Below are 12,014 nucleotides of genomic sequence, written 5' to 3' on the forward strand. Positions count from 1 at the left end.
CTTGCATATGCATTAGGCACCAAGTGTGCTAACAATTAACCCTTGAAAAATGCTTGGAAAAATGCTAACACATGAGCACACAAGTTACACACTTTGTGGTTAGCAACTTGGAAGCAAGGGTGAAGTGTTTGAGGAGTTAGAAAATAAAAAGGAGGCGAAGGGTGCTGACTGGACGCAGGGGACCTGCGTGTCCGATGCTAAACCCTAGCTGTCGGGTTGCTGTGGTACGTTGATCGGACGCTGCACTGAATGCAAGCCTGGCATCTGGTCAGTGTTTCCAGAGAAGGTGCAGGGCTACGATGCTACCGAACTTAGGAGGTAGAGCAGACCAGACGCGTAAGGGGTGCGTCAAGTTAGCACTGACGTACGCTGGTGTCATCCCCTATGCATAGCCATGTGAGGACCAAACTTGGTGGTGCGTTTGGTCAGCTAGGACCTGACGCGTCCGATCTTGAAAACCACACTCTAGGAGCTCTCTGTTGTTGACCGGACGTTGAGGTGCACTGTGTCTGATCATTTATATAGGCCTGTCCAGTGAGTGGTTGACTTGCGCGCGCATTGGCGCCTAACGGCTATATTTGAATCGCATGATGTGGCAGACGCTGGTTGGCTCCAAGGAGCGATCGGACTCAGCGACCGGACACAGGGGCAGCGTCCAGTCAGTGCGTCCGGTGCCCCTTCGATAGCCCAACGGCTCTTTGAGCTTTGGGACTTTATAAATAGGTGGTGGCCGGCTTGGGGCTCTCTCACTTAGCACTTTGACATACTTGACATCCTTGTGAGCCTCAGAAAACTCCTCCCACTCATCTCCTTCATTGATTCATCATCATAGTGAGATTGGGAGTGATTCCTAATGCATTTGCTTGAGTAATTGCATCTAGTGGCACTTGGGGATCATTGTGGCTATGGATTTCTTGTTACTCTTGGTGGTTGCCGCCACCTAGACGGCTTGGAGTAGCGAAGGAGCTTTGGCACGTGTTAGTGATTGTTTGTGGCTGGCTCCAGTGATTGTAAGGGGTCTTGTACCTTCCCCAGCAGAGAGCTGAAAGGTAACTCTAGTGGATTGCTCGTGTCATTTAGTTACCTCACTTGTGGGTAGGTTTTTGTGGCGCCATTTGTTGGCTAGGTGTGTGATATCTATTAGTCGTTGAACCACCAAGTGTTGGTCGACACAACGGGGACTAGCGTCTCGGCAAGCACATGAACCTCGGAAGAAAAATCATGTGTCATCTTGTGATTGGATTTCTCCCGTTGACTGATTGGCATTCATATTGTGATTGGTTCATTTCTCGACATGGCAGTATATTCACCCTACTCACTCCCTTACATTCTTGCAAACTAGTTGTATAGCAAGCTCTTTTGTATAGCTAGTTTTGAGAGCTTGCTTGCTAGTTTAGTTTCACCTAGTGGAGCTCTTTAGTGTAACCTTGTTGAGAGCTCTTAGTGAGTAGGAACTTAGCCTCTTGAGTGCTTTATGATCATAGAAACTAGAATTGTTGGATATGTGGCTTGTAACCTTTGTAGAACTAGAACAAAATTGCATTACGCCATTTAGTGTACTAACCACTTGCTCTAGTGTATTTGTTGAAAATTTTTGTAGGCTATTCACCCCCCTCTAGCCATTTAGGATCTTTCAGCGGTGTCATTCATGCCAAATTTGATGGCGAAGCCGCTCCGTGATATGTTGGCAAAGTCTTAGTTGATGACGACGAAGTAGGTGGGAAAGCCCATCGCCGATATGTTGGTGAACGTGTTGTCCATCATTCCATAGTCGTTGGCGAAGCCCTCACCAAAATGTTGACAAAAGTGTAGTCGATGAAATCGAAATTGGTGGCGAAGCCCCTTGCCGAAACGTTGGCGAAGGCGGTGTCAAGTCGATGGTGCAGTGGATTCCCTGGCCAAAATGTTAGTGAAGGCAATGCTGATGTCGCCAAAGTTGTATGGTGAAATTAAAACAATAAACAAAGTTTGTAAAACATAGATTCACATTTTGCTTTGGTTGCCCGTATTTTTAGCGGGCAACACTAAGTCTCTGAGCTCATCATTGTGCTTTGGTTGCACGTATTTTTAGCAATGTGAAGTCACTGAGCTCTTTTCATATTATTGTGCTTTGCTTGTATGTATTTTTTGCAAGACGAAGTCACTGAACTCTTTTTGTATCATTTTGCTTTGGTTGCGTGTATTTTTGGCAATGTGAAGTCACTGAGTTTTTATCATTTCACTATGCTTCGGTTGCTCGTATTTTTTGCAACACGAAGTCACTAAACTCTTTGTCATTTCATTGTGCTTTAGTTGCTCATATTTTTTGCAACAAAAATCACTAAGCTCTTTATCATTTCACTATGCTTTTGTTGCTCATATTTTTGGCAACACGAAGTCATTGAGCTCTTTATCTTTTCACTATGCTTCGGTTGCTCCTGTTTTTGGCAACACAAAGTCACTGAGTTCTTTATCATTTCACTGTGTCTCGGTTGCCCGTATTTTTTAGCAACACGAAGTCACTGAGCTCTTTATCTTTTCACTGTGTCTCGGTTGCCCGTATTTTTTAGCAACACGAAGTCATTGAGCTCTTTCATTTCATTTGTATATTAAGAGATCAAAATGGATGCAGGTGGTGTTTTACGGCCGTTGACTAGTTTTGATCTCATCAATCATATTTTGCCAATATTAGGAAGCCTTACGATGCTAAGGCATCCTTTTCGGCTCATGCGAAGTGCTCATGCGATGAATGGATATGTTATGGATGAATGTGACGATTCATATGATGGATGCACTTACGTGAAAAAGAAATGTGAAGTGATATATATATATATATATATATATATATATATATATATATATATATCCTACAGAAAAATGGGCCTTGCCTAAAAAGAATTGCTAGCTTTTGCGTTATTTGCGAATATAAGGCTATTCTTTAGCCTTTGGAACATACATATTGCATAGTGCCTAAGATGGTAATTCAGTTTTGCAAAAACACAAGTACAAGTGCTTCAAGTTTGCGAAATGTAAGTCCTCAAGATGGTTACGATGACAACCGCAAGATGAAGGGGTGCATTGGAAACTGACTGAACGAGAAATGTAAAGAGTGCAAAAGTTGAGGTTGTCGATACTTGTGCCTACTTCATCCGTCTCAAAATATCTATCGTTTTCACTTTTCGAGAAATAACTTTGACAAAATATATATTAAAAATATTAATATTTATGATACATAATTGGTATCATTGGAAAGTTCTTTGAATCTAGTTTTTTAATAAATTTATTTAGAGATACAAATGTTGTATACATTTTCTATAAATCGAGTCAAACTTACGGTACGGAAACCAAAAGCGACAGATAATTTAGGACAGAGGGAGTATATTTGTAGTAGGGGGAATGGTGCTTTGTGAATGTTGGTGGTCAATAAAATTCATTGGTTGATGAAGGCCAATGAATTCGAATACCAATGCACTAAGTACCAATACATACCGAAAGCCAAAGGTCATAGTAATCCCTCTTTTGGATGGAATCCAATGTTTTCAAGACCAATATTTGAAAATCAATGTCTGATAAAACTCAGTATTCAACAAAGGCTAATGACTGAATGAAACACCATACTAGATGAAAGCCAATATAGCTTGGGTACGATTTTGCATTTGGGAATCAAATTAATGCGCTATAAAACTGGGTTAGCTGAGTAGGCACGGGAGGTACTCACAGTGATGGGTTCTGCATGTTAGAGATAGAAAATTTTAAACCAAGAGATGATCATTTCGGGATAGTCGTTTGGGCTAAACGTGAAAGCCACTTTGGGTGATCTTATAAAATTCATTTGAGTGCACACAGAATGTAACGTGGAAATAGTTAATAGAAAAATGTCATGTCTAGGTGGATCCAGAAGCTTGTATATGAAATAGTTTAGTATTATTAGGCCTTGTTAGTTCCTCCCCTAAAGTTTACTCCCCATCCCATCGAATGTTTGACACATGCATGGAGTATTAAATATAGATTAAAAATAACTAATTGTACAATTTACGACTAATTTGCGAGACGAATCTTTTAAGCCTAATTAGTCCATGAACTGACGTCAAATTAGGTAAAGAGGAGCTATGACCCTGTTTGGATACGATCTTGCCCACCGCGCTGTGTGATATGAGAGCCGTGGTCTGGGAGCTGCGATACGTAAAATTGAAATCCCCATTGAAGCTCGTGGTGGCTGAGTCACGGGTGTCTCGTCAGCACCGCGAACCGTTTGGCGCGGTTATACGTGATTCTCGTGGCCAGCCATCGGTAATCGGATTCTAATAGTATCCAAACAAGACCTATAGGGCCTAATATAGTGAACATTTGCTAGATAGAATGGTGCCTCAATATAATTGATTCCAATTCGAATGATATGGATTCCTCCTCTAATTGGAACAAGTTTGCACACAGTTGTTAGATTTTAATATAATGTCTCGAAGAACCTTAAAAGAGAACTGGTTTTGATCCTCTAGCTTTTCGGAGAATCAAAGAAATGGTTCTGATCCTAACCCTGAATCCTAGAAACATTTGTTAGAGACTAGCTATCATGTAATTTTCTGAAACCAATTTCCATTTATTAACTGTGGACAGAAAACAGTCTATTGAATCCCTACCAAATGCGACCTTAAATCAAGAACCAAGCTTGGCACCCCGGTCAGTAATTAAGGCAGGCGGGCATGCTTGGCAAAATTAAATCAGTCAGGCGGAGCAGCGCCACTCTCCTCGCCTACTCCGCTATTCCTGGCCTCGACGTGAGGCACCGACATGCTGGTCGAAGAAGACGCGGTGGTGGACGACATCGATGCCGATGTCAGCATCGGCGGTCGGCCGAACGTTGCAGGCTGCCGTGAGCCCCGGAGGAGTTGCCGCGTCGAGAAGTCCAGAATCTGCACCGACGACGATGCCTGTGCCAACGACGATGGCGCCGGTGCCACGAGATCACCGGTGCTGCTGGCCACGACGTTGCCGCTGTGAAGCAGCTGCGCCTGCGCGTACCGCATCAGGTCCGGGAACAGCACAGGAGAAGGTGGCAGTGGCAGTGGCAATAATGGGGGAGCTGATACTGGCGGCGGCGGCTGGGGGATGCCAGGGGAGACGAGGAAGGCGCCCTGGCCGGTGCGTCTCCGGACGCGCTCGGGGAAGTTGAGCTTGGCCTTGGCGCCCTTGAACCGCAGCGCGGCGTCGTCGTAGGCGGCCGCGGCGGCCTCCGCGGTGTCGAAGGTGCCCAGCCAGACGCGCGCCGCTTTGGCCGGGTCGCGGATCTCCGCCGCCCACTTGCCCCATGGCCGCCGCCGGACGCCACGGTAGTGCCGCATCGTCGTCGGGGTACCTGCATATATATGCATCGATATCATATCACCGCCGGACTAAAAAGGAATGGAAACTTGCATTCATATATCTTGTCTTGATGAGTTTGGCAAATCAACCGTACCAACTTATTATCCTAAAGATCAAGCTTGAGCTTTTTTAGGGGACTATGCAATTCCACAAAGCCCCGCTAGCTCCCTAACCAATCGAGGCACTATTGACTGAGATCTGCCGATCGGCACAATGCAATTTCGGGAGAAATCAGGCGACGACAGGCACCTCTGAGGTGTGGAGTAAAAAACATGCATAGTGATCGATCCTAGTAATCATGGCCTAGCGCCTAGCTAGCTATAACTGATCGATCGATGATATGGTAGTAGCTAGCAGTTGGCAAGGCCTATCCATAGCTTGCAGCAGCATGGGTTGGTTGTTTAGTTGTACCATAGTACATATGCATGCATGTTTTCATGGATTGGATTAGGGGGGAAAAAAGCAGTACCTTCTTGAACCTCCACGGCTTGCCCAGCCGCGGAGGAACCAGCAGCCCCCGCTTCCAGCGGAACCCGCTGATGAGGAGACCCAGTGGCCACCGGCACTGCCGCGGCGGCCATGTAGCCCGGCTGAAGCGATGAGGCGGAGGAGGAGCGTGTGCCCACGTCGTAGTACGCCATGGTGCTGGAGCTGTACACACCTTGCTGTGCGGCCTGCTCGTGGTACCGCGCCGGTGCCGGCGCAGCAGGTGAGTAGTAGTGGTCATCGTGACCACCGCCACGCCTGCCCCCTCCGAGCTCTATCTGCTGCTGCTGCTGCCGCCGCCGCTGGAAGTGGCGCCCTTGACTCGAGCTCGGCGCCGACGCCAGCGACTGCGACGCCGACGATTGATGAGCCGCCTCCTCCTCGCCGCCGTCGGGCTCTGGCAGGGGTCGCTTGCTGCCATGCATGCCTCCGATGATCCACCTTTGATCACGTACGATGCTTTTTTCCCTCGCTCTGATCTTGGTATTGACCACCACCACCACCTTGCGTATTTGACTGACCTAATCGGGAGCGAGGTTTGCGCCTGTGACTGTGATTACGGTATACTAGAGGTTTGCTTGCCTTGAGGAGGAAGCAAAAAGCATCGATGCGTTGAAAAGGTCTTTCTGCGCCTTCTTCTGCCATCTTATTTTATTTTATTTCAAATAATCAATCAAATCAGACACGTCTACGAACATCTATTCGGTACTGAACTGAACCAGGCAGTTCGGATGCGAGCGTGGAAACGGAGCTTGGTGCGAGCCATGTTCGAATCCGAGCAGACGGGGCTGGAGGAGCAGCCGTGGGCATCCAGCGTCCAGACGTCCGGACGCGTTCTAAAATATATAGCTCCACTGTTTGTTTGCATAAATTTTAAATTGTGCGTCACTTGGTTTACGGAGAATGAGCAATTAAGCATGCATGCTGCATGCATGCCTCACAAGCTTTGAATTTTGGTCTTCATATATTATGCTAGAGGGTGAACAAAACCCCGTGGTAGTTTCCTCCTTTGCATATATCCATGTGTGTCTGCTTCAATACTTGTTTATTTGAAACTTTACGTTACTCTAGGTCGTGTTGAATTGAAACCCATGTGACCTAACGTTATAGTCAGTGGCGAATCTAGGATTTTAGGTTAGGGTATGCCACCAAAAAAAATTCATATATAATTCGGTAAATACATTTTAGCATTTTGATAATAAATATAAAATTGACAGGTAATTCAGTATATATGCATTAAGTAACATGATAAGGCTTAAATTCATAGATTAAGTACAATATAAATAGTTCAAAAGCCATTCAGATAATTGAAATATGGGCATAAAAAAGTATTAGAGACTTATGACTATTTTATTCGACGCTTTCGAAGGGACATAAATATATTGCATCGATTATATATCTCAATCGACTTGAAAGAAAATATCTCGCTCAATGAAAACGAGCAATCATCCAAAAGATCATCTCCCATCATATTTCGTAACTTTGTTTTCACTAATGATGCTATGGGACAAACCCTCGACCTCGCTGTGTGATAGATGATTTTATGATGTTAGCGCTTAGCAAATAGCAATTAAAGTAGACATCAATTTTTTACGGAAAGCTGACGAGCAAAGATATTGAATCTCACCTCAATTCTGACCACAAATTGCACATAAGCCTCCGCGCGCCGCCGCCGCCGGTGTGGTCAGTCTGAGGATCTGGGAACGTTGTGGTCGTAGGAACTAGGGACGACGGTGACTGGATGCTCGTACTCCATATTGGCGATTTCTGATCTGGTATGCGTATGCTGTCGAGCGGTGAAGATCTAAAGATGAACCGTCGAACATACCTATACGGCGATGCATTGATCGAACCGTACTCGTACTTGCGGCGCGGCGCAATAGTCGATAGAAGCCGAGGCGCTGTACCGTCTCTTGTGATCCTGTCGCTGGCTACATGGGCCGCGTGGGCCTTCTCTGACGCTGGTTCATAGGCTGCCTCTCCAGTCTCCACGTTCGGCTCTTAGGTATCGCAGGTAAGTATTGTTTTCTTTTTTTTTAAGAAATATACGTATATATACATGCTCGCTAGCCAGAATTGCAGGGTATGCCGGGGCATACCCGGCATACCCTGTAGCTCCGCCACTGGTTATAGTCTAGGTTTAGACTTGTAACCTCTATTATTCTATTAGCTGCTATATTTTTTATTCACATCTTATATATGTTGAAACTATACGATGCGTTTATTGTAGCTTTTATTCAATACTCTTGTTTCTACATTTTATTTTAAAAAAGAGGATTCTGGGTCCTAGACTACAACTTAAGTTACTTCTACGGCGCTAATATTCGTTTCAACCTGCAACACAACAAAATTGTGAGTGTGGTAGTATTTATTAAAAAAAACAGAGTTCTTACAGTTGATCAGTGAATATAGACATGTTATGAATAGTAAAAAATGTATAAATTGTAAATAATTTGTTACCTTGAAGTGTTACATAACTAAAATAAAATTCTAGTGGTATTGATATGTGATTGATTAAGGGCAATTTTTTGTGATTATTAACTATAGAAACATATAATTATCTTAAATTAAATGCACCAAGAGCCCTTAGACTTATAAGAGTGTGTCACTTGGGTCCACGAACTTTGAAAAAGTATTTCTATGTCCCAAAACTGGCATGGACCTACAGTGCACCACTTAACAAGTTTAGGGATCCATCAATATATTTTTAAAGTTCGTGGACCTAAGTGACACACTCTGACAAGTTTGAGGTCCGTTAGTACATTTAACTCAATTATCTTTTATGTATCCATATGTAATTGTGCACGAGTCACAAGTATATATGTTTACTTTGAGTTAGTTTCTTTGTGCTCACCTTAAGATCGAGACCTTAGCATTCGAGCGCTTCGGAGACGGTGCTGGCCGCTAGGGATTTTTTTTTTTGTGACTTTGCTGGCCGCTAGGGATACGGCGTTGGTCTCACCATCGCTTGGAGCTGCAGCAAGGTCCGTCTCAGTGGCTTTCGGTGGAAACCAGTAGTGTTATTCGTAATATGGCATACTCTTTCCATTCCAAATTATTATAAGACGTTTTGATATTTCTAGTTATATAGTTTTTTCTGCTATGTACTTAGACGTAGATTATATCTCGATATATAATAAAAATAATATATAGAGAGAGGAAAGCTAAGGCGTCTTATAATTTAAAATAAAAATAACTTATTCTAATGGCGGGCATCAGTAACATAGACGGTATGAAGATTGAAGCGGCTGGAGCTTGCTTCAAGATTGTCATATACTCTATGTGTCACGTAGAGAAGGGAGGTCTCTCAGAACAGGGAAAGACCAGTCTATGAGAATATGCTTGCACTCCCGACCATATCTCGGAGTTTGATGGTCAAACGGATCACGATAACGTGTTATGCATGGCATTGTCCTAGCTAGCTCGAGTGTGTCACGTGCGCACGCGCGGTAATCATACTTAGGTCTTGTTTAGATTGCAAGTTTTTTCACTCTCTTTTTATCCTATCAAATCTTTGGACACATGCATAGAGTATTAAATATAGATAAAAAAATAACTAATTACACAGTTTGATTATAAATTACGAGACGAATCTTTTGAGCCTAGTTAGGCCATGATTGGACAATAATTGTCAAATACAAATGAAAGTGCTCCAATGCCAAATACTAATTTCTAACCTTAATCTAAACAAGGCCTTATTTATTTATCTCAAAAAGCGAGTCGTCAGACACAGTGATAAGGCCGCGCCCAGCTGGGTGATGATGGAGTTCAGCAGCCATCGAGAGGGAAAAAAACCGATCTCATCTGATCTGACCAAAGGGGTCTCCGGTCGAAGTTGAACGGGCGGTGCAGCCCATCGCACCAACGCGGTACCTCCACCAGCAGCAGGCCAGCAGGGGATGTATATGTGTGTGTGCAAGGCAGGCTTAGAGATGTTTAGATCCAGCTACTAAAATTTAGAAGATATGTCTCAAGAATGTTGCATGGGGTGTTCGGATACTAATAAAAAAATAAATTATATGATCTGTCAGTACTCCACGAGACGAATTTTTTAAACCTAATTAATCCGTCATTAGCACATGTTTACGGTAGTAAAACATTGTCAAATCATGGACTAATTAGGCTCAAAAGATTATTCTCGCAAATTAGTCATAAACTATGTAATTAGTTTCATAATTAGTCTATATTTAATACTCTATACATGTGTCAAATATTCGATAAAACAGCGACTAGAATTTAGAAGAAACAACCACACAGCCCCTTAGTCAAAGACGGTGTGCCCAAATTCAACAACGATAATGCACCAGCATGAGCATCCACAGACTTGACAGGACTTTGATCTCCCCTTCGGCCGGATGCAGCATCTGACGGTACGGTAGTCCCTTTCTCTTTTTTCTTTCAACTGCATTGGATGGAGTCAATGGTTACTGTACTAGGCAGTACTGGGGCTTGCTTCTTCCTCTCCGTATGAGTGGACCAGCTTTGGAGGAAGATCCTCCTGTTTCCATGGAATTAAACCACAATCGATGCGTGATGGGTCTTTTTATAAGAAGACCCTCTTGCTTCTATGAAATCAGCCCATAACCACTTTGCGCTTTACTTTCTTATATGGAAACCCCCTCAAGTCACTGTCCTCCACTGTCTCGATCTCTCTATCTATTGTTTGATATTGTGCTGCTCACCGCTCTATCCTCATGAGTCTTTTGATATAACGTTATATATTGTCTCTCACTAGTCTAGTTTAGAATCTTAGGATATATAGGTTAGAAGAATATAGATAAATTTGTATTAGGATCCATGGCTAATCAAAATTAGTTATCACTACTATCTCTTTTGTTCATTTTGTAATAGAATACCCACTATGGCACTATGTAATCTCGACCTAGTTGGACAAACTTCCAATACTAGTGATATATGATATTGATCCATATTATTCATGATTTTCCTCCATCATACTAATGCATGTCTTTAATAAGTTTAGTTGGAACCTTACCTTGAGTAATGTTAGACCTTGTTCTAACCCATGTATCATGACTTTGTGAATATAGATTTTAGATTTCCACTTCCAATATTGTTAGTTGATGCACTTTTTTTTCTCCACATGTTCAGTTAAAACTCTAGTGCTGATTAGAAATCCAAATGCTCATCGCTTTCTAGATACAAATAGACATGGTCCGGATAGTGACACACATCGTTAATGTGCACCTTGAATTAATTTTTCTATAGCATCAATGGTAGAACTAGGTGGAGCATATTTAGGAGTATTTTGGGATATTTTTTCTTAATGATAGGTGTAGGTAGTTTAAATGCGTATTTAGATGTTACTTTACATTATTCTAATAATAATTGTGGTAAGTTATTTATATGTAACTTTAGGTACTTTAGATTATTGTTCATAATGGCATAAGTAAGCAATTTAGACTAAGGATAGGGGTTACTTTTAAGTCATTTTCATATAATGCTAAAATGAAGTAATTTAGATAAAGATATTACGGTTACTTTAGGCTTATTTCTTAATTGGTTGTGTGTGTTTTTTTTAGAAAACAAAAAAAGATCCAATGACTGTTATTATCAATGAGGATTATAATATATCGAATTGATAGACAAATGTTTTATGATTTTTGTGAGAAATTCTACCTTTTTTTTTGCCTTTTCTAGTGGAGGCAAAAAAAAAAAGTTTGTACTTGCACCATACCATTTATTTATATTTGTACAAGTGACAACGATATGATTCATCGTGCCATCGGTGATCCTATTACAGCTAATGAAGCCAAAGCCCATACACCAAAGTGCGGTACATAGAAGTAAAGGTGCTACGCCCGCACAAGCCACTAGTGAAACATAACTAGGGACGTTGGGTGCACACCAAAAATGTGCGAGTCACCCGGGGCCTTATTGGCTTATTGCCATGTTTGTCCACATATGATCTTCGGAAAGTTGCTCGTACATACTCCAATCGTGTTAGCACTGGGATTCTGGGAATTAGTCTGTTATCTCCAGATCGAGCGTATCGAAATGGAGATACGAGATTTCCTTCCACTGCCCGATTAGATAGTGCACTGAACGTCAGAACCAAATTAATTACTCTGCTGGGGCTTTCACCCAGATTACTCGTGGAACATCGATCCATCTCTCACCTAGACATGCACTCCATCTCCATGTCATTCATCACTCGGGGGTGACCATGC

The 12,014-nt window shown here is 42.7% G+C and overlaps 1 protein-coding gene across 1 annotated transcript; it reads right to left on the bottom strand.

The window, feature by feature from the left end:
- Nucleotides 1–4,697: 4,697 nt before the first annotated feature.
- LOC136463413 (ethylene-responsive transcription factor ABR1-like) lies at nucleotides 4,698–6,259 on the bottom strand. Its single transcript, XM_066462414.1, has 2 exons — nucleotides 5,810–6,259; nucleotides 4,698–5,332 (listed from the first exon to the last, which is right to left on the bottom strand). Exons 1-2 carry the CDS (start codon nucleotides 6,249–6,251, stop codon nucleotides 4,698–4,700), a joined length of 1,077 nt encoding a protein of 358 aa, XP_066318511.1. The 5' UTR covers nucleotides 6,252–6,259.
- Nucleotides 6,260–12,014: the final 5,755 nt, after the last annotated feature.

The sequence above is a fragment of the Miscanthus floridulus genome, chromosome 7, assembly GCF_019320115.1.
Source record: "Miscanthus floridulus cultivar M001 chromosome 7, ASM1932011v1, whole genome shotgun sequence".
NCBI classification, from domain to species: domain Eukaryota; kingdom Viridiplantae; phylum Streptophyta; class Magnoliopsida; order Poales; family Poaceae; genus Miscanthus; species Miscanthus floridulus.

Coding starts and splice junctions, on each gene's coding strand:
- LOC136463413 (XM_066462414.1), bottom strand. CDS start 6,251: ATGCATGGCAGCAAGCGACCCCTGCCAGAGCCCGACGGCGGCGAGGAG. Junction 5,333..5,809: donor AGCCGTGGAGGTTCAAGAAG/GTACTGCTTTTT, acceptor ATATATATGCAG/GTACCCCGACGACGATGCGG.